The sequence below is a fragment of the Chlorocebus sabaeus genome, chromosome 9 (assembly GCF_047675955.1).
Source record: "Chlorocebus sabaeus isolate Y175 chromosome 9, mChlSab1.0.hap1, whole genome shotgun sequence".
In the NCBI taxonomy this organism is placed as follows: Eukaryota; Metazoa; Chordata; class Mammalia; order Primates; family Cercopithecidae; genus Chlorocebus; species Chlorocebus sabaeus.
The window spans coordinates 410,349-433,441 of NC_132912.1; the positions used below are offsets into that span (position 1 = coordinate 410,349).

The 23,093-nt window shown below is 50.9% G+C and overlaps 1 protein-coding gene across 4 annotated transcripts in view; it reads right to left on the reverse strand.

Moving 5' to 3' along the window:
- DIP2C (disco interacting protein 2 homolog C) overlaps window positions 1-23,093 on the reverse strand; it is a 376,181-nt gene that overhangs the window by 58,595 nt on the left and 294,493 nt on the right. For all 4 annotated transcript variants that reach the window (XM_073018672.1, XM_073018675.1, XM_073018674.1 and 1 more), the window contains 10 exons: window positions 21,988-22,196; window positions 20,809-20,923; window positions 20,114-20,315; window positions 15,526-15,635; window positions 13,858-13,938; window positions 8,038-8,161; window positions 7,356-7,477; window positions 6,152-6,263; window positions 5,961-6,070; window positions 2,973-3,103 (listed from right to left, as the gene is read on the reverse strand). In XM_073018672.1, coding sequence (XP_072874773.1) covers window positions 2,973-3,103; window positions 5,961-6,070; window positions 6,152-6,263; window positions 7,356-7,477; window positions 8,038-8,161; window positions 13,858-13,938; window positions 15,526-15,635; window positions 20,114-20,315; window positions 20,809-20,923; window positions 21,988-22,196 — 1,316 coding nt within the window. The remainder of the gene's footprint in view (window positions 1-2,972; window positions 3,104-5,960; window positions 6,071-6,151; window positions 6,264-7,355; window positions 7,478-8,037; window positions 8,162-13,857; window positions 13,939-15,525; window positions 15,636-20,113; window positions 20,316-20,808; window positions 20,924-21,987; window positions 22,197-23,093) is intronic.

The window sequence follows — 23,093 nt, forward strand, 5'->3', positions numbered from 1 at the left end:
CGCATGTGTGTTGTAGAGGCCTAGGCTGATGTGTGTGCCTATTAGTTTTCAACAAAAGCATAAAACATTTTTAAAAATTTAATACAAAGCAGCTTATAGAGATAAATTATTTTTGTACAGTTGTATAATATGTTTGTGTTTTAAGCTAAGTGTTTTTATAGATGAGTCAAAAAGTTTAAAAAATTAAAACGTTAAGGTTAAAAAGTTACAGTAAGCTAAGGTTAAGTTATTATTGAAGAGCTAAAAACATATTTGATAAACTTGGTATAGCCGAAGTGTCGGGTATTTACAGAGGCCACAACAGTGCACAGTCACGTCCGGGCCTCACGTCCAGGTGCCACTTACTCACCAACTCGCCGACTCCCCTGGGCAACCTCCACTCCTGCCAGCTCCAGTCACGGGAAATGCCCTACACAGCTGTTTTTCTTTTTTTTTACCTTCTATACCATCTTTTTACTGTCCCTTTTCTGTGTTTAAATATGTCTACATACACGAATACTTACCACTGCATTACCACTGCCCAGAGCATTCACTGCACAGGACTGCGGACTGGGTGTGTCAGGCTGTACCAGCCAGGTCTGTGTAAGCGAACTCGATGTTTACACAATGAACGTATCCCCATCACTTATTTCTAATCCCCCACACGAAGCTCATCTCCCTCTGCTGCTGCTGATTCCCGGAACAAGCTGACTTCCCCACACTGCACCCTGCCTGGCTCCCACAGCCCAGGCCAGGACACCCCTCCGTGGACTCCCCTCCTCCGACCTGGGCTTGGGCGCCCTGTGCGGCTGCCCCCGACCAAGACGCCCTCACCCTGCTGCGCTATCGAAGGAGCAGAGCCCGAGGACGAGGCCTCCTCAAATGTGACACCCCAGGGCCTCTTCTGCCCGATTCTCTTCCCAGACCTGCTGAACTGCATGGGAAAAGGGAAGTCATTATTATGTTTAACTTCTGTATCAGTCATTGTGCATCTAGGACCCAAGTGATTTTTTTGTTTTTTAAAGCACATCCATTGGGATCTGTTTCTATAGAGAATTTTTTTTTTGTTTAAATGGAAAGGTTTATGGCTATATTTACTGTTGCAAGGGCCATCGGCATAATACTGTGATCTTGTGACTTCTGAGTTATTAATATTTTGCAGGAAAGATGCTTGTTAAAGTTCACTGCAACCTGGACAATCCCTTAACGAGTCTATTGTTATCGTGGGTTCACATCGAAAACTTACTTTCCCTGCCACAAACACCGTCTCTCTGGTTTCCACGGGGAGCCAGGTGTGGTGAGCCTGCAGGCAGGCGGCTTCCATCGCCTGGCTTCAGTTTTACTGGTATACTTTGCCAAATGAAATATGGTCATCCTACAAGGGCAGTTGTTCGGAACAGGCCTCTGCCCTCCAGCTTGGCATGTGCAGCTAAGGCCATGCTCTGAGCGATTTCCCACGAAAAAAAAATTTACAATGTTATTGCATTTTGGACTGAGGCAAAAATCATTAAATATTTCATTTATTCACTTTTATCTGCTTTCTCCAAAAGCTGAATTATCCTAATTAGAACATCGGAATTTTTCAAAAATACAAGATTACATTTTAATCCAAATTAATACTATTAAATATTAGTAATACATTAAAAATATTTGTTCCAGAAGAGTGCTTACAGGAGAAAAAAATCTGACTGGGTGCAGTGGCTCACGAAGGCGAGGCAGGCAGATCACTTGAGGTCAGGAGTTCGAGACCAGACTGGCCAACATGGTGAAACCCCATCTCTACCAAAAATACAAAAATTAGCTGGGTGTGGTGGCAGGTGCCTGTAATCTCAGCTACTCAGGAGGGTGAGACATGAGAACTGCTTGAACCCAGGAGGCAGAGGTTGCAGCGAGCTGAGATTGTGGCACTGCACTTCGGCCTGGGTGACAGAGCGAGACTGTCTCAAAAAAAAAAAAAAAAAAAAAAAGAAAAGAAAAAAGATCCACTATAAAGAAAATCATAACCAATTTCATACTGTAGCATCTCAGTTTTATAAATATATTAATGTATATTTATTCATAAAATAATATGTGTAAAGAAGATTTATGAGTGAAATTATTTTTATGTTTGTGTTAGCTTTAACATACCCATTTTTTAAAAAAGGGGGAAAGCAGGCAGATAATACAAAACCACTAAAATGCTGACACGTGAAGCCAGATGATGGTCACGGGTGTTTATTACTGAACACGCCCTATGCTTACATGTTTGAAAATGCTCCACTGGAAAATGAACTCTGAAAAACTATACGTCCAATGCTAAGAGTGGAATTTACTGGTAACACCCTTTATCAGGTGGTACGATTGTTGATGGCTTTATTTTATTCCTTATGTTATTTTGTATTTTCTAAAATTTCTACAATGAACATGTATGCATAATCAGACAAAAAAGCCAAGAAACATCCATTTGTTTTTCTGGTCCTTCATTTATCCCATAAATACTTGCCGAGTCCCTGCTGTGGGCCAGGCTCCGAGCCGGCTGCTGGGTAGCGTGCCGCACCCCAGAGAATGCTCAGCCCTCCCGGACTCACCTCTGGGCCTGCCCAGCCTGAGCCCTGCAGTAACAGCTGGGGTGAAGCCGGTGGGAGGTAAGAGCCTGCAATGCCTGCTGGCCCAGCGAGAACCCAGGCCCAGCACCATCGCCAGGCTTTATATGCGTAAGAACCAAGCCTGGAGCCTGGGAGTCTTCTCATGGTCAGAAATAAAGGTCCTCAACAGACAGTTCCCTGAAATGTTCCTCCACTGCTGCAGAAAGTCAAAATCACCCCAGGCACTGCTCTGTCCCGAGAGCCAAGTCCACCAGGAAAGGCAGAGGGGACAGGGGTCAGCCCAGGCATCCTTTGCCAGGGGTCGGGGTGTGGGGACCGTGCTTAGGCTGCCTGGCTGGGTCTAAGATCTGGAGAGGAAGGTGCACGATTTTTTTTTTTTTAATGTAAAGATACAGAGAGGAATCTTACCTGCAGAGGCACCAGAGGACAAATCCCAGTCCACAGTAAGGGTCCAGGCAGATGGCCACTTCTCTAGAGGGGTAAAGTTCACACTGCAGCTTAATGGAACGGCAAAAGGCACTGGTGGCTGCGTGAGACATCTGCAAAACACAAGCCTGCGTTAAACGCATCGGACCTGACACCGTAAGACACCTGTGGGAAAATAAGGCTGCACTGAACGCAGGGGACTTCATACCCACGGGTACCTACAAGACAATAAAGCCGCATTAAATGCATGGGGCCTGGCAGCCAAGACGTCTTTAAGACAGAAAGGCCACACGAAACGTGCTGGCCTCGCGCAGTGGCTCATACCTGTAATCAAAACACTTCGGGAGGCCAAGGTGGGATGGTCACTTGAGGCCAGGAGTTCCAGGCTGCAGCGAGCTAGGATTACCAGTGCACTCCAGCCTGGACAGCAGGGTGAGACCCTGTCTCTTCAACAAATTTTAGAGAACAAAACCCAGAAAACAACAAATGATACCTGGCCCCAAATGCCCAAGGCTGTTTTTAGGACTGGGGACGACTGTCGCCAAGCTGGGGCTATGTCGTGTCTGGGGAATGTGAGTGGCTGATATTTTCACTGGACTTCTCATTTTCAATGAGTAAACCTCACTCAGAACTGCTGGCCCTTCAGGACCTGGCAACGCCAGCTATTCAGAGTGCATTTGAACAGCAAGTCACACAGGAAGTGGTTCTTGTGTGATCCACTCTCCAACACACTGTCCCACAGGTAGGGGAGGCACCACGGCGCGCTCCCACCTCTGCTGGTCGAGGCCCCGCCTCGTTCGTGGCTATCTCCAGGGCTGGACATAGCCTCTGCTGTGTGGCACGTGGCCAGCGAGACCTGCTGGGTGCCCACCCATCTTAATGGTCAGAAAGTGAAGGCTCACAGAAGTTAAAGATTTTGCTGCCTGTGACATAAGTTAGAGCTGGGAGTTAGAGCTCAGGTCCTCCTACACTCCAACGCCCTTCACCATCTTCCACCATCCCGCAGGGAGATGGTGGCCAAAATCCAATCATCCCATCGTGACCAGACAGTGAAGAGCTTCCGCATCTTCCCCTTCCCTAATCCCTGTAATAGTCCCCTACAGTCCGTGTGTAATGTCGATTACTTTGAAATACAATAAAATATATTAACAAGATCAATTTTCTCACAGAAGCTCTCTAGCCAAACCTCAGGAAAAAGGAAGTCAAAGCAGCAAAGAAAACGGTCTGATTTTTGCGGTTTTAAAACACGTCACGGCTGGGCGCGGTGGCTCACGCCTGTTATCCCAGCACTTTGGGAGGCCAAGGTGGGCAGATCACAAGGTCAGGAGATCAAGAACATTCTGGCCAACATAGTGAAATCTCGTCTCTACTAAACACACAAAAAATTAGCCGGGGATGGCGGTATGTGCCTGTAGTCCCAGCTACTCAGGAGGCAGAGGCAGGAGAATCGCTTGAACCAGGAGGGTGGAGGTTGCAGTGAGCCAAGATCGCGCCACTGCACTCCAGCCTGGGTGACAGAGCAAGATTCCATCTCAAAAAAAAAAAAAAAAAAGTCACAAGTTGATCTGAAGTAGAATGTCACCAGAGCTAAACTGTAAAGGGACCAGCACGGAGCCTTGTAATAACTGGGGAAATCCAAATGCCTGGCTCCCCATCATTCATTCATCACTCCAGCAAGAGGTGAGAGAACTTGGGGTGGGGGTCCTCCCACTGTAAAATGTTCCATCACTATTGGAAGTTCTGCCCAGGAGGTTTCATGACTCTCTTACTATATTCAAACAGGGGAACGTAGAATTATTATAGAATGTAAAATGTAAGTAATTCTTTTCAGCTTGCTTTTAAGGCAAATTTTTGTTTAAAGGAGAAATAAGACTGAATTTATAGAACATCCATCCAGACTCCTGCCTCCCTGGATTAGGAGTTAGTAAAATCCTGCCTCCTAAAATTACCCACCCACTCAGATCAGCAACTAGAGCAAGCCTGCCCTGAACTGCTGCTCTGTGCAAAGCACTATTTCTAGGTGGAGAATCGAGTTCTTCAGCTCAGCAAATACTAAAGTACCAAGAGCTTGTTATCAGGCACTGTGTTAAGCGCTAGAGATGAACAGATGAGTAAGACACGGCCCTGCCCTCAGGATCCAGGTGGAATTCAGAGATGAGTGCATGGACAACTGTGTATGGAGTGTAAGAGAAAGGGTACATGGTGCTCCCATCACCCTGGCTGTGGGTCACAGGGCCAGCAGGGCCTTCGCGGGACTTCAGCAGAGAAACAGGAATTGACACCGGCTAAAGAAAAGCAGCCAAGAGAGTTCTGATGATCTACTCTACGCCAGACGCTGAGATTGTAAGTGGGCCATGAAAATGCTACGACTGGAAGCAGGTGCTTCTTTTGGCTATGACAGTAGGAGGGTCACAGCTAACTTCAGACTACAGTAACTAAATCATCTTGATCTGAAAACATTTCTTTTCAAAAGCTTTTGAAAAATTATTTTCTTTCATATTGTAGCTATTTTGGTATTCCGCCTCAGTTCCACGAAGAGGTGGATGGAGCGTGAGAACTGTGTGAGGCAAAGCCAGCTCACCAGTCAGACCCACAGACGAGGGCAGCGTCTGAGCTGAGAGGGCCATGAGGATTTCTAATACAGCCCAGGTTAAAACGCTGGAAAGTGCAGTGTTCAGAGATTTATCACAGAGCATTCGGATTTGAGAACCAGTAAGAGAGAAAAACATTCGCAGTGTTCTTCTGTCGGCTGCTGAGACCATGTTCACATAAAAACATACTTGGGACATTTGGACAGAATCAGCCTGGTTAAGGATGGAAATGGTCATACGTGTCATACTGTGATGAAACATGTATGTACACCTCTTCCCACATCTCAGAGTCTGACTACACCAGAGGCGCCGAGAGTCAGCACGCAGCCTGCCACCTCCAGCATGCTCTGTGGCCGCCTCCCGCAGCCGCCCTGCTCACCTTTACGCCAGCTAGCATCCCAGTTGTGGACACGCTGAAGTCAAGATACGCGAGGGTGTCTGGGTTGCAAGGTTTGCAGATCTGGGCAGGCCGCTTCTTTGGCAAATCATCTGGAGAGGAACACAGCTTATCAGCAGATCCAGCCTGAGCAAGGCCATGAGCAAACCACCTTCTGCAGCCAAAGCACTGACCTGTGTCCAGGATGAGGGGCCACGTCCTGACGTCTACAGCCGCCGCCGCCTCCCTGGACCGCAGCAACTTACAGATCAGCTGTGTCGTCATCAGACAGGCAGAGCGACTCACCTGGCGTCAGAGAACGGAGCCATGAACGTGGACCCAGATGAAAGCGTGCTCGCTTCACATGGGTCTCCTGCTCACTATGCACGCTAAAACCATGTAGCTTTAACGGGCAGATTAGGTTACCGAGCCCACTGTTTCCTCCTGCTGGCTGAGGTAGAACAAAGCTGGGGTCTGGTTGTGGAGGCACGGGGGCTGGGGGTGGGGCCTGCAGCTGCTGCATCTGCACTTCCTGGGCCCAGCGCACCCACAGCGTCAGCGTCATGACACGTGCAGAAAAGAGCTCACCACTCACAGCATTAGCTCTGTTCTCCTGGAAGCGTCACACACACCCAGACACGTCGTGCATAGCTCTCCCAGAAGCGTCACACACACCCAGGCACGTGGCGCACGGTTCTCCTGGAAGCGTCACACACACCCAGGCACGTGGCGCACGGTTCTCCTGGAAGCGTCACACACACCCAGGCACGTGGCGCACGGTTCTCCTGGAAGCGTCACACACACCCAGGCACATCGTGCATACTTTCTAGCAGGAGTGGCCACTGTGGGAGTCTCCAGCACCATGCTAAAAGGGACTCAGGTGTGGACGGGACAGGTGCATTCTCTGCCCAAACTGTTTTCCCCTGTAGTTCCTCCTTCAACAGGGATAATATAGCTGAATCCTCTCAAACTCCTCCAGCTATATATGAAGAAAAACAGATCTATACTCTCAAAAAGGAGCAGGAAACTTCTACATCTTGAGGAGAGGGCTTCTGAAAAAGCCCTGCCTCTTCCCGTGGTCGGTCTGCTGGGCTGGGTTTGTGGGGAAGCCCAAGGAATGGTGGTGATGCCCTCTCTTGGGAGCCATTTTCTCCAGGGTGGACACTGAAGAGGCTACTATCTGGCCTCTGCCTCCATGCACACCTTTAGATCTTGCTTCTAGACCTAGACTGTAGGCTCCCTGCAGGTGGAGACCCTGTCCTGTCCTGACCATTTGACTCCAGACACACACCAGCTCCCACAGCCAGCAGCTGCCCTGGGAGATGTCAGAGTCTGCGCTCTGCGAGCTCCACACTCAGCTCCAGGCAGTGGAGGCCCCGACACTCCCAGGCATGTTACCTCTACAATCATCTTGACGGTAGGCAACGTCGTCGCGATGTTCTGCGGGTGCGGGGGACGGACGGTTATGGGCACACAGCCTGCGTACAGGCAACCATAAAACGCTGCTATCAGGTCTATTCCTACACAAGGAGAAAAACAGCATTACTGAGGCAGACCACGCTACTGAGTGCCCACTGTCCCTGCCAGCATAAATGCTCGTCTGCGACAAGTTCAACGGGTGAACGAGCAGCTGAACTTCTGGCAGCCTCTGTCATCCCGGCAGGTTTAGTCAGCTTTGGCGGTCACCGTCATCTACCCATCCTTTCAGATGTGAGGCAGCCTGGAGGTTTAATTTTACATCATTTTGCTAAGGAATTACCCACCTTTGTAACTGTGAATTGAGTCAAGATTTAGGTACTATTAATTAAATTACCCTGAGGTATCTAATAACACAAATTTGGATATAAAAGTCTTACGAAAACATCACTTTATTGAAGCCTCTAACAGTAGCACATACGGCTGGTGCCCATGAGTGGTTGTAGCCAGACACAAAGGGGCCAGTTAGCAACCAGCTGGATGCAGCGCAGACTCCCGGCCATCACGCCACCCTGGGCTCAGGCACCAGCGGGTGTAAGGGACCTCCTCGCACTGCGGTTGACCGGTGGCCATCTCTCAGGGGAAGACTGCCCTGTGCCCGTACCTGGGGGATAGACCAAGGCCACGTGGTCACCATCCTGAAGGTGGCCCCTCTCCATGAGCATCACGGCGATCTTCTCAGCTCTCTTGTGCAGCTGCACGCAGGTCAGCGAGTTCGCAATCGCACCCTGCGGGCCGATCACAGGGACAAGTGCGTAAGATTCCTTCAGCAGAGCAGCTTGCGGAGAGCGCGCACGCGTCATACGACTCACTGACGCAAAGCGAACGTCAGTGGTTTTTAGAACAAGCACAGACCTGTGCAACCAACATGACAGTCAATTTTAGAATGTTTTCAGCTTCCCCCAAAACTACATATACATTAGAGATCAACCCCATTTTCTTCCAACTAGGTAAGGAGTGCAGACCAAAGAAGCATCTAGATATATTTAGGGTAACAAGAAATATTTTGAAAAATGATTACGTCAATTAAAAAACAGAACAAAAAACCCTAACAATTCTGGGACTTGTGTTACTGTCATAGGCAGTGGGAATTCTTAGTACACTGGAAGGGCCTGCACCCTGGAAGTTAAGACTAATTAAAAATTTCAGTTTAGAAAGACCACATCAAAAATCAAGGAAGTCAGAAAGCGAAAAACAAAAGCAAATAGTTAAAAACACCCTGAAGGAATGAAAAGAACTATGAAACGCATTTTCACATAGACTTTAATGTAGAAATAAACAGAAAACATATTTGTGCTGGAAAATAGCTTACAAAAGGGTTGTGAGGGAAGGTGAATTGCAAGATACATACTAAGCAACATCGCAAGAGTGTGGGAGTCACTATTTATTTATTGAGACAGGGTCTCTGTCTCCTAGGCTGGGGTGCATGGCATGATCACTGCTCACTGCAGCCTGGGCCTGCTGGGCTCAAGCGATTCTGCTGCCTCAGCTCCCTGACTAGCTGGGACTACAGGTGCCACCAGCATGCCTGGCCAATTTTTATAAAAATTTTTCTCATAGAGATGGGGTCTCCCTATGTTGCCCAGGCTGGTCTCAAACTCGTGGCCTCAAGTGATCTTCCCATCTTGGCCTACTTAAGCCATAAAGAAAAATGTGAATAAATTGCAAATTATAAACATGTAACTAACCAAAACAAGCTTCTCCTGCCGACACACTTCACAGTTCTAGCTCCTCTGCAACATTCTCAGATGTGAAGAGTGCTTCTACGTCATTTAAAAACCTCTTGGGATCGGATTCTGTCTCACAGCTATTAGCACAGTGAGGATCTTCCCTCAAGCAACTGGACCGCAGTCCACGGGGCCAGGAAGACTCCAGAGCCGAAGAGTGACTGAACACCCGGGCTCAGGAATTTTTTGTTTTTTTTTGGAGACGGGGTCTTGCTCTGTCGCCAGGCTGGAGTGCAGTGGCATAATCTCAGCTCACTGCAACCTCCACCTCCTGGGTTCAAGCGATTCTCCTGTTCCCCTGCCTCAGCCTCCTGAGCAGCTGGAACTACAGGCGCCCACCACCGCACCCAACTCATTTTTGTATTTTTAGTAGAGACGGGGTTTCACCATGTTGGCCAGCATGGTCTTGATCTCTTGACCTCATGATCCGCCCGTCTTGGCCTCCCAGAGTGCTGGGATCACAGGCCTGAGCCACCACGCCCGGCCCAGGAATTCTTATGTGAGTCACAGCTACAAAGATGAATGCGTGGGTGTGGGGATGGAGCACGGGGCGCGGACTTCGTGCAACAAAGAGGACGCTGCACGGACGAACAGTGTCTGGGGCTATTCAGCGGCCATGCTGGGAAAAGCACGTCAGCCTCCCAGCTGGAAGGGCCCAGGTCAGAAACACGTGGGCGGGACAGGGTGGGAGTGAAGAGAATGTCTCAGGAAGCATCAAGATGTGAACGCCAGACCCTGACCTCTACCAAAACGTCCACCAGACAGCCGATGAGCCAGCTAGGTCTGCGGGGAAAGCGCCTTCTCCCTGAGGCCTCTGCACAGGCCAGGGCTGCGGGGAGGCTGCCCACGTGACGGCCCAGTGGGTCTTCAGACCCTTCCTGCTGACTGGCTGGTTCCTCCATGGAGGAGAGAGTTAGCTTACACTTCTCTGAACTCAACCTTCTCATCCCACTCATCTTCCTTAATTATTTCCCCACTCAGAGGACACCTAAAAAGAAACAAAACAGAAACCGATGTAAAGTGGAAGAGCCCAAGAGCAGAAGGCGGCAGAGATGGGCAAAGACAACAAGGCAGGCAGGGCTGGAGCCCAGGAAATCCCGCCGAGAAGGTAGATCTGGGGGCCTTTGAAACTGGACTGTTCCTCTGAGCATTCACTCTTGGGGGGCTCCTGGCCACCTGTTCACAGCAACCAGCCCACCGGGACAGAGACACTCCGCACGGCCAGGCTGGGCGCTGATGGGACCCATTCAGATCCACCCCGACTCCAGGGACAGGTCTCCCCACAAGGAAAACCAGCACACCACCCATCGCCGTGAGCATGGCCGGGCCTGGGGCTGGCGGGGGCCGCAGGCTCAGAGAGGAGCCCGGGCGGAATCGGCTCAGCCCCCGCCCCGCTGAGGGAGGCCCCGCCCCACTGAGGGAGGCCCCGCCCCACTGAGGAAGCTCCGCTCCACTGAGGGAGGCCCCGCCCCGCTGAGGGAGGCCCCGCCCCGCTGAGGAGGCCCCGCCCCACTGAGGAAGCTCCGCCCCACTGAGGGAGGCCCCGCCCCGCTGAGGGAGGCCCCGCCCCACTGAGGGAGGCCCCGCCCCACTGAGGGAGGCCCCGCCCCACTGAGGGAGACCTCACCACCGCACAGCCCATTCTCATGCCAGGCCTGCCTGCAGCAGCAGCGCCCAGTCTGGTTTGTTTGGCTTGTGGAACAGCTTCTTCCCCATCTCTGGAGAGCTGAAGCCCATCCCCTATCAAACAGCCGCTTTGCTGTCAGATGACAAAGCCTGTGGTTTGCCCACTTTCTGGGTCCTGAGATTTGAGAGGCTCAGATGAGACACAGCCAGCAGCCAAGAGTGTCTTTGAAAACGTTTTGATTCTGGTGCACATTAATCCCCACCTATGGGTACTCGGAAAACGTGAAGTGTAACGTGCGTATGCTGTGCGTTGTCCTTTATCTTTGATGACCTTGTGAAACACCATTTTCTCAATGCTGGTTGACCCCAGCTGACATAAAAACAAACAGCAAAGCTTCCAGTCACGCTCCATGAGGACAGCGTCCCTTCTCGGGTGTTAGGTCCTGAAGCCAGCTCGCAGGGTGATTTAAAATAAGTTCCTCAAAAGCCCCTTGAGATGGTGCTGTGCTGGAGACAGGCACACAATTTCACAGCCGGTCAGATGTGAGCAGGCCCCTCTCGCTCCACGGCCGGGTGGGGCCGGGCCATGGGTGACACCAGGTGGGTGCCTTTCTTGCCTGGAAAGGACAAGGTGAGCAAACACTAGACCCCCCCCATTGGCGGGGAGGGACAGTCACTCCTGGCTCACGCTGCAGGGCTGCCTACAGCAGCTGAGCAGTTTCCCTTCTTCCTTGCCGCCTTTCCCCTACCCCGTGTGGCTGAACGGGACACGGCTACACCACACGGCAACTCCACACACGCGACACTGTTCTCAGCCTCACTCCCTAGGAATCCTAATGCAGTGTCTACCTCAGGAGAAATGCCACTGGCTTTGGCTTGCACTTTCCATTCCCACATACTCGATGTTAAGAACGTGATGCATTCTCGGTGAGTGTCCCATAAAGCAACAGCCAATCACTGCAGGTAACAGTCATCATTCTCTGGCATCCTCATCAACATTCACTGGGGTTTCTGTCCTGAAACCCACCAGGGCCACAAACCAGATGCCGAGCCCAGGACTGTGGTACCACCCAGCAAACAATCTGAGGGATCGTCCCCAAATCAGGCACAGCTGGAACAGCTCTATTTTCCTCCTCCTGATGGCACATGTTGCCCACGAACATACCCAGATTATTTCTGAATCTTTGCGTATATGGGGGTCTCTGCTACTTCTTGAGCTTCCCATCAATACCTCTAGATTACTGGACACAAACACGCGTGCAACCCACACATATGGGAGCAACGTGTCAGGCAACATCGGGGCAGGGATTCAGAGAGACTCAGAGCTGACTCCGCCCCTGACTGCTTGCAGCTTGCAGAGGGGTAGCCGCCTCTGTGAGGAAATCAGGGGGAAGGAAGAAGGACTTTCAGCAGAAGGGATCTGAGGTGCTGAAGGAGGCTGGAGTTAGTGCTGCAGATTTAGGTCACCACGTTGGAGGCGACATTGGAAGTCTCTAGAGAACCGTGAAGACCACAGGGAACGAGGAACGAGAAGTCACAAGCAGTTTACAGGAGAAACACTACTTGGAGAGGACAAAGAATCAGACAGAGACGGGCAGGAAATCAAGACAGCACCCAAGGCCGGCGAACCTGACGATCGGGTTAGCAAAGGGGTATCATCCATATTCACAGGCTGAGGAAGGGTGCAGTGGAGAAAGATGAAAAGTGGAAGGCGGCATTTCAGATACAGGGACCCACAGCAACTTTGGTCCTCAAGGTCTGCGGCCCCCACGCCTGAGCTGTCGGTGCGGGGCAGTGGCTCCATCATAGTGCCAGTGAACGAGGGCCCGAAGGAGGTGGCAGAAACGGGCCTTCCTGGTTTTAAAGGCTCTTCCTGGGAAATGGTCTTGAGCAGATACGGTGAACGACCGACTGCTGGGATCAACTCAGCATCCGTGACAATGTCAAGACGACAATGTCTTCTCTGGCAGAGGAGAAGGAGAGGGTGTTCCTATGAACTAAATCACGTGCAGAGAATGGTCTGATAACTGAAACTCAAACCAGAGAGTCGGGGAATAATTTTGTGATGCTGCTGGCATTTCCTTTTGTCTTCAATCCGTGGCTTCGCACGCTAAGATTCTGAATTGAGCAATTCTAAGCAGCCACGACTTTTGAAGAGTTGCAAAAGTGCCTATACTTGTCAAGACGACTTACATTTTTCATCCGTTTTCAAGTTTTATGTCCAGGGCAAAAAGAAGTTACAAGCATATTAAGATTTCTGCATTTAATTTTTATTGTTACTAGTATTAGCTTGTTTAATGCCTTACTCTTAAGTACTACTGTGGAGCAGTATTTGATGAGTGTGGTTTTCTTACGTAAAGTGTCAACAGGAACTTAAATTACAAAGTAGAAATGATTTTCATTCCTGAGTCTGCAATAAATATAACTTCTGATGTATAAAAAAGTGGTTTAGGGCTGGGTGTGGTGACTCATGTCTATAATCTCAGCACTTTGGGAGGCCAAGGCAGGTGGAACACTTAAGGCCAGGAGTTCTAAACCAGCCTGGCCAACATGGCAAAACCCCATCTCTCCTAAAAATACAAAAATTAGCCAGATGTGGTGGTGGGCGCCTGTAGTCCCAGCTACTCGGAAGCTGAGGCATGAGAATCGCTTAAACTAGGGAGGTGGAGCTTGGAGTGGAGATCGTGCCACTCAACTCCAGCCTGGGCAACAGAGCAGGACTGTCTCAAAAAACAAAACAAAAACTAGTTTAGTAATCAAAATAAAAATGCAAATATCTCATAGACTTGCGATTTCTGGTAGATACCATTAATTACTCATTTTGGGGGAGAAATATTGTAAACAGGGTGCTAAAATATCTGATACACAAGTAGGTGTGAGTAACTGCACAAATGGTTATGCTTAAAAGCAATCCCTAGGTACAAAAGTCTCAGTCAGAAGAGCAAAACATAAAAAGAATTCGCATAAGACTGAAGTGAAAGGACCGAGTCAGAAAGAAAGCAGGAGCGCTTCCAGGAGCCAGGCTGGGCCCCTTGAGGCCAGCAGCCAGGGAAGCCAGCCCCGCGCCTCACCCGACAGTTGAGCAGCGTGTAGAGGACGTGGTCCGGGGTAGTCTGTGCTCTCCACTGCAAGACCTCCGAGAGGAACAGGAACTGGAACAGAGCACAGGGGTGAGGGTCAGGCCGTGCGGTCGGATCAGGCTGTGCGGTCTGAGGTGGGGCAACCTGGATACTCAAACCCATAAAGACCGAGTGCTTTGGGTCTTAAAACCGCGTGCTTCTCCGCGGAGTCGAAGACATGCATGCTGGGAAAATCCCCGTCACACACGACCACAGGACAAGCAAGTGCCCACAGCTTTGTTCCTGCAGGGCTTAGATTCACAGCGCCCGAGTCAGTCACAGGCAAAAGGCTGGTGCTGTACCCTGGTGTGAAGTTTCCTGAAAGTCTGCCCAAGGATGGGAACCATTTCCCTCACAGGCAGGAGCAGCCTGCACAGAAACCCCTTCTCCTGGGGCTTCCAGAAGATCCAGCGTGGATTTCGGCGGCTACAATGAGAGAATCAGATCTATGTGGTTTGAAAAAGCAGGCTCTGATAAATTTAGGTTTCTAGAATGGCAATACCCCGATGGCATGAAGCCACAAATTACACAAACCACACGTGTGCCACTGACCTGCTCCATAGTACAAGGGGCAGCCTTATTTCATGTCAGGGACAGAAACCACAGATACGGCTTCATCCCTTTCATCAACATTTCACGGGGCTGATTTCGTCCCATTTCCTAACGGGCCGCACAGAAGGGGACACCTGTTGGCTGCGGGAAACAGGACCTCTGGGTGAGCCCAGAGCATTCTCAAGGCCGAACAGTTCTAACGGGGACCGTGGACACACATGGCGCACGGTCAAGGCCGAACAGTTCTCATGGGGACCGTGGACACACACGGCGCACGGTCAAGGCCAAACGGTTCTGACGGGGACCGTGGACACACACGGCGCACGGTCAAGGCCAAACAGTTCTGACGGGGACCGTGGACACACACGGCGCACGGTCAAGGCCAAACGGTTCTGACGGGGACCGTGGACACACACGGCGCACGGTCAAGGCCAAACGGTTCTGACGGGGACCGTGGACACACACGGCGCACGGTCAAGGCCAAACGGTTCTGACGGGGACCGTGGACACACATGGTGCACTGTGCAAAGTCTGGGCCTCGGGAGTTTCTCCTATGGCTTTTAACGCCACTGTCGGGAGGCCTGGCCCCCAAACCTGGGTTTCGAACTGCTTCTTAGGGTCCAGAAAGCACAGGGCAGAAGCCTTTTGCTGCAAGCTGCTATGGGCAGGGCGGGCTTTGAATCTGGGCTGGTGGGGAAACTGGAAAGGAAGGAGTTCGGGGAACCGTGGGCCGGACAAGGACTGCCAGACATTTGCCTCAGTACTGCCAGTCGTGGGATCGGACACCCCTCACCCACTTCTGCGTCGCTGTGACATTCTTTGAAACTTTTTATCTCCTATAAACACATTTTTCTTATGAAAGTATATGGTCTCTTGCAAGAGAAGACAAGTAGAATAAAGGAAGATTGGGCAGTGGTGGACCACCACCAGCGCGGGAAGCCGGGGAAAGTCGGGAACGGTCGGGGACGGTGGGGGACGGTGGGGGACGGCTGGGGAAGGTTGGGGAAGGCCGGGGACTGTGGGGAACGGCAGGGGAGGGTCGGGGAGGGTCGGGGACCCAGTTCCTACCTTCCGGGCCTGGTCGTTATCTTCGATCTGACCCAGGTCTCTGCCGCTGGCCTGCGCGATTCTCTTCCCAGAGACCAGGTTCCCCACCATCACAGAGGCGGGGCCGATTTCTGGAAAGAAACAGAGACATGGCCTTGAGGAAACAAAAGAGAAATTCTTTAAGACTTGACCTCCCACCTTGGTAAAGACCTTACTCTCGGAAAACTTCTGGAAAGACCTGGCTTTGAATAAACCTTCTAAGAACAGGGATTCAACAAAATCAAAGGATTGTGAAAGGGAGTGTGACAAGCCTTAGTTGGGTTCTTCAGAAACGATGTTATCATCCCTGAAGCTCCCTGGAGGCCCTCCAAGCCCACGCCTGACTTTCCAGTTAGTGTGAGAGCCCCGGGTGCTGGCACTCACAGCCTTGATTGTAAAAAATAAGACGGAAGACACAGAATTGAAAGCCAGGATTTGTTTCACTGCAGAGACCTGTGGCTCCCGTCTGTTCGAGTTCTCTGGGGTCCACACACCTGAGATCTGATTGTGGACAAACAGACAGTGGACATTTCACATACGGATGTCATGGCGTGAAATTGAGGGTGACACTGTGGACAGGACAGGATACAGAGTCGCTTCTCAGTATGTTTTACACACTGAAAAGGTCTTAGGTTCTGTCAGGCCCACAGTGAGGTGTGGAAGAACAAACCAAGAGCTGTCATAAAGTCAAGTTCCTTTTTAGTTCACCATGAGTGATGAGGTGACTATCATCTGGGCAAAGGGGGGAGGAAGGAGGAGGAAAAGGGAAGGGGTGAGAAGGGGGAAAGGGGTGGGAGTAGGGGGAGGGAAGAGGGGAGGAACAGGGGAGAGGGGATGGGAGAGGGGAGGGGGGATGGGAGGGGGCAGGGGAGGGGGGATGGGGGGAAGAGGCAGAGGAAGCAGGGAGAGTTAAAGAATGTTTACCAAAAGAATTGCATGTAAAATAACGATGACATTATCAATTTGTGCCTAATCTTTGGCTTACAGGCTATCATTAAGTCAAAGTCTTAAATTCCCGATAAAGGTCAAGTGACAGGTCTGTAAACCAGGCCACATGTGCATTCGTTAACCCACAAGCAGAGCTGTAGCTAAGCAGATTGTTCACTGCCCTGTCAAAAACACACACGTGCCCAGATGCAGTTGACTGGGCGGTGGCACCGAACAAGGCTTAGGATGAGCCCGTCATCGTGACAACCACCACAGAGTCCCTCGGCTTCCCGAAAAGCTCACGGAAACGGTGGCACCAGAGCAAGGCGGTCAGGGCCTGACGTCCTGTGGCTGGCCCCCAGGCAGAGGAGAGCCACCGGTCTCTACAGGTGTGCAGCCATCCCTTTCAAACGTGGGCTGCCAGAGACGCTTCCACTCTTCACAGCTACGCAGAAGGCACTTCGGCCAGGACGGAAACCTGGAGCACGGCCTACAAGCAGATGTCTGGCTTCTGCCTGCCGGTGCCTTGGGTTCTAGGTGACGTGTAGGAGCCTTGAGTCTGGACTCCGTGTAACAGTAAAATGCCTTCTACACCCAGCAAAGTATTTTTGAATGTTCACGTCGCAGTTGTGAACTGAATTTCTTTTCTTAGTTCTTAATGAAGCATGGAAGAGGAATAGCCTTTTCACATTTAGCTAAAGAATTTGGTCAGGCGCTGGGAGGGAGGGAGCTGCCCTGTGGTGGGAACAATTGCTCCTGTGTGATCTCTGAACACCTGGGAGCCCCTCATTCATCCACCGCGCATCCTCTATCTCTATCAGATAGAAGCGTCTTCTGAACGATGCATCTTTAACATTTTTTTTTGAGACAGAGTTTCACTATGTTTTTGAGGCTGGTCTCGAAGTCCTGGGCTCCAGCGATTCTCCCACCCCAGCCTCCCGCATCGCTGGGACCACAGGCGTGAGCCACCGCGCCTGGCTGAAGTTCTTAGCCTTCTCCTTGGTGACCGATGCTGGCCAAGATGACACGGTTCTTCTAAGAAGCCAACTTGGAAACTGGCCTAAATGGGTTCCAAAGTTCCCCATATGTTTTTAAGAATTCATGCTAGGGGGAAAGCGAGCTTTTGAGGATAGATCAGGCTTTTGTGGAGCCTTATTTTGTGCCCCTCTGCTACGTCTTCCCTCATCTCCACGTGCATCCTCTGAAGGGAAGTTTGGGGCCTTGAATGCCTCCCCACGCAGACTCAGGGACGCAGTTTTCCCGATAGCTCCTGGGAGGCAGAGGCCTTCTAGCCGCACCTCACTCTCAAAGTCCGTTCTTGGCAGCCGCTGAAGAGAGGTGGGCGTGTCCCAGATGCTTCCAGGGTATATCACAGCCTCGCCATTTGAGCTACAGAGTTGAGAGGAATCCCAAAACGCCTGTATTTGAGGCTCAAGTCTCTTCTCTCTGCTCCCATTAATGGACTCACCCATCTGCAAGTCAGCAGACGCCTCGCTGTTGTCAAATATCCTGCCACGCAATGCTTGGCGAATTTGCTCAGGGCACAGGGCGGGAGTTTTATCTCAAAGACAGCAGCAAGACACACGGAATCCCAAGCGGGAGACAAGCCCTTCCTGGGTGCCAGGCTCTGGCCATTCCTCAGCAGATTCCTCCTGCGATTCTGGGGCAATATTCCCAGGAACCTTTAAAGCTGAGGAATTGGACCTTGTTTTGTAACTCTCTAATAGTTGTACCAGCTCAGCTGATAAGTTAAAGGTCTTTTAATACTTTTGTGCTCAAATAAGATAATCTGAGGGTACACAGTGCCATTCCCTGAGTAAACATGAATTCATCCAGTAAGAAAGGCAATTTGGTTGTCAACAGGCTGTCTCTGTTTCCAGCATCTCAGAACACCGTCACCCATAAAACGGCTCAAGGAATGTTTGCTTCGGCTTCCGATAATGGCTACTCACTTGTCAGGGTCATTTAAAATGTTTATCCAAAGGGGCCTCAGAAATCATGCAGCCCAATTCCGTCTCTGTGGTTCGAAGCTGAGGCCCAAGCTGCGTTTCAGGCCCTCAGCAGAGACAGATGAGTCTGTGGGCAACTCATGGGGCCTCAGCGCTGCCAGTTAATATTTGTTAAAAAGCTTTTTAAAGACACAAAATTAGGTAACCTCTCAGGTTAGCAAAAACAGATGAGACACTAAATATACATATTATTTTCTTTCTTTAATGTTATCAATCACATGAAGCTTCATTTAATGAAGCTCTGTATTAGAGTAAAAAGATTTCCAATCTCCTGCGCCACCATTCCCCAGCTAAACCCCTGACGAAGAGGCCTTTCTGCAGGCCTCCTGACCGCACTGCGCGGTTGCTGGCTCTGTCTCCCCACTGGGTTTTCCTGACCTTGGCGTGAGGCTGCTGGCTGCTCTCTCTCCCTGGGTTTTCCCAGTCGCGTCTCGACATTTGGCTCAGGTGAGCCAAGCCCTGTAGCTATGGAGTCATTACAACTTTGTATTTGCAAAGGGTCCTCCCTTCCATAAACACCTGTCTGAACCCTTTCTCCACCAACTACTGAGCTGCTTCCCAGCTGGCACCACGGGTCTCTGGGTCGAGAGTGTCTGACAATGAACCAACCAGTGGGGAGAGAGGATCAGGTCGCTTCAGAGTTTACAATGAGGATACCCTGGAGAGCACTGACACCTGTTATAAATCTTCATACTGCAGAAACAGCCTGGGGAGAGCAATGGCCTGTGTCCTTCACAAGGCTGTTTACTTCCCGAGGCGGCAGACAGAGGCGGCTTTCCCACCCTTTCAGGGCACTCCGAGGGAGCATGCCCATGGTTTGAGTGGCTCCCAACAGAAGGCCATGCACCCACAGAATGTAGTGAAATGGATACTGCCCCCTGCAACTCCACATTCCCCGTGCCAATCATGAAAACCAGGGACCATGAGAACAACGGTTTGGAAAAAAAACTGTCAATCATAAGAACAGAGACCGTAAGAACAATGGTGCCGGGGCGGGGGGCGGGGGGAGAAGAAACGGAGGAAGAATATTTAAGGAAATCTGCAAGATAAGAAAAAAATAAGAAGTAGGTCAGAAATGAAAGAGCAACAATACACGTGAACCCGATGTGCTTAGAAAGTGAGAGCACCACGGCCGTGTCCTTCAGGAGAATGAGCTTTTGCTACAAGAGAACAGAGCCAGCCAGTTATGTGCTGATGACCACACTAACACCCCTGAGCCTACAGAGAATAAAAGCAAGGCATTTACAGACGGAAGACCAGAATCCAAGTTGCCCCACCCTGCGTTCTATTCTTGGGGTAACCACTTCTTTCCCACAAGCATCAGCTTCCTGCAAGCAGCCCTGTGTGAGCTCCCGCACCTCTCCGTGCCACGCGGCCCTGTGTGAGCTCCCGCACCCCGTGCCCCGAGATCCTGTGTGAACTCCCGCACCCCGTGCCCCGAGATCCTGTGTGAACTCCCGCACCCCGTGCCCCGAGATCCTGTGTGAACTCCTGCACCTCTCTGTGCCCCGAGATCCTGTGTGAACTCCCGCACCCCGTGCCCCGAGATCCTGTGTGAACTCCTGCACCTCTCCGTGCCATGAGGCCCTGAGGGAACTCCCGCACCTCACAAGCTGCCCAGGTGGTGCACATACCTGGCTGCTTCTGTCGAGGCTTAGGCAAGTTTGTGACGCAGGTGTGGGGGCACATTAGGACGTTGCAGGGGTGCAGAGAGCCCTCCAGAAAAAGCTGTTTTGTTTCTGACAGATGGATCCCACCAAGCGGGGTTTTGGGGAGGGTGTTTGCTGGCACCAAGGCCAGGCAATAAACCCCAACTTGATGTATACTGTCAATCGCCTAGAAAGCAAGAAAGAGGAAGCCATATTATAATAGGAAGCATAAACACTCAGTACATATTTATATTATGCAAAATATGATCCACAACACACAGAAGTCTGTGCAGTATAAGCACTGTTCCCAGCACAAAAACGCCAAGGTAAGAGAAAGGGTTTTCTTGCTAAACTCACTAGAGCTGAATAATGTTACCCAGGGCTTGTGGAAGACCAAACACAGCAAAAAAGGAACTTCGGAGAAAAGACATGTTCTCACAATCAAACAAAAAGCTTCCTTTGACCTTCCCAAGGTGACCAGTAGGAACCAGCTGTGCCAATTCCTGGTCCCTACACCCCCGAGTTTCTGGACACTTGATGTAATTTCTGGTCAAACGAAGGGAAGGGAAAAAGGGCCACCCCATGGGCAAAGCCACAGCTGGTCACGCCGTGATCTGAATGAAGGAAGGAGGCCAGAAACAAGACAGAGGGGACCAGTGCCCAGGGCGAGGGAGGGCAACCTGCAGCACGCGGCTCATCCACTGGAAGCTGTCCTCCTCTGTGGAGTCGGGCCTCTGCTCTGCCACGATCACAATCCTCTCGTCGTGCAGCACAGTCACCGAGAACACGGCTATCCTGCGGGGACACAGGAGCACGGTGAGCCTGCACCGGACGCTCATGCAGCCCCCCCTCCGCGATCGGGGCTCCATCACCATCACGAGCGGGTGACACAGCTCCAACTACGACTTCAACACGGCAGCCGTGCTTCCGAATCTCCCCACACTCATCGTTACGGGAAGAGCTGCGGGAGGCGCCCAGGGATGCTGCCGAGGCAAGGTCACCCTGATCCCCAGGAGGCCACACACAGCACCCGTGGGCTCTGGTGACCAGGTTACGCCTTTCGGTACACAGGGGCAAATGTGCAGTGATCAGACCTGCTGAAATTGAGAGAGCCACACCCTTCACAGCTGAGTTTGCACCTGTGAAGTTAACGGTCTCCAAATCAGTAGAAATTTCCCCTTTCAGAACTAGTGATGTTCTGCTCAGTGTACGTGCCTTATGCCGCCAGCACAGCATAGTCACCTCTAGTAAACTCGTTTTACAAAGAGGTTGTAGCTTCAAAAATAATTCAAAGGAGGCAACATCATCTCCAGGTATCTACTTCCTGCTCCTGTCAGCTTCCTAACTGAAAAAAGGCTCTCAAACACTTTAGGACTTCCTCCCGATTGGCAAAAACCCAGGAACCCTGGCAACTCATTTCATCACGGGGCCTCCGCTGTGCGCCAGGCAAGGCAGGGAAGAAAACGGCGGTAGAGCGGGGAAGTGGCGAGCGTCTGCGCGCACGCAAGTCTGTGACTCAGCCGTCACCCTTGGGTCTCTCCAACCGGCTCTGTGATGAATATCTGGATCTTTAATTTGTGCCGTTATTTATCAGAAGTTTTCTACGGCATATTCCTTTATACTTAGAGGGGAAGTTCAATGGAAATATATTTATGGGGTTCAGGGAATTTCTATAAAATCTCGGACATTCAGAACTAGGTTAAATCTCAGAGGTCAGAGTCCAGTTGCTTCAATTATACAGAAGAGGAAACCGAGACACAATACATTTAAGGAATCTGTGCAACTTTCAACCCTTCAAAACCACATAAAAAGTGTGGCCGACCGGAAACTATATGCTTAATTTGCAGAACGCCACTGACCTTCCCCTGTAGACAAACTTCATGGGTTCGACGGCCAGCGCGGTGGCCACAATGTCGTCGGCGTTGTGCCTGCGCCCGCTGACCACCATGAGGCCATCCATCTTGCCCACCACGAAGACGAGACCCCCGGGACCCACAAACCCCAGCAGGCCTGTCCTTATGAACGGGTATTCGCTGATCGGAGCCCCGGAGCTGGTCATGGGAAACACCTGCGGAAACAGCATCCATCAGGCCACCGTTCACGTGGCCAGCTGGTTTTAGTCCTCACCGCTTCTCCTGCGAGCACGGCACCTGCTTTGCTTAAGCTCTGCCTTTCACCCCAGCAACCCTGCCCGAGGGCCGAGGTCACAGTTACTGCTGGTGGCCAACAGGCAGAAACGCACTTCCCGCCCACCTCAGCAGGACCCCATCCGTTCCTGCACCTCCACTCACCTGCGGGAGCTCCCCCTGCCTCTGAACCCTGAACAGGTAACACCCAGAAGACTCGCAGGAGGCCACTCAGCAACAACTGATTACTTCGTTTACAAAACCACAATGTAAAAGATGAGTGAAGAGTCAAGATACATTTTAAACAACGTATGTTAGTTTTAAAGTAATCTCTATTCATTCATAAAATGTTATTTGCCCCTGTTGGAAGTGTGCGGAAAAGAAAAATATTAAGGAAGCAAATCCAATCAGTGCAAACTGTAAACCTCTTTTCCTCCACCCTTCAGATAAATCACATAGAAATGGAGATGGGGTTTTCATTTAGATTTGTATCTAGCTCAGTTTCGAGGGATATTTTAGAAAGTTCAATTCACATTCAAGAAAGCTATCATGGACAGGTATTGTAACATCTGTTCAGACACATCCAAAGTTCTCAACATTTAGACCAGGAACAGTGGCTCATGCCTGAATCCTGGCACTTTACGAGGCTAAGACGGGAGGATTGTTTGAGACCAGGAGTTTGAGATCAGCCTGGACAACAGCACGAGACCCCATATGTACAAAAGAATTTCTTTTTAATTATTTAGGTGTGGTGGCACATGCCTGCAGTCCCAGCTACTCAGCGGCTGAGGCAGGAAGATGGCTTAAGCCAAGGAGTTTAAAGCTGCAGTGGGCTGTGA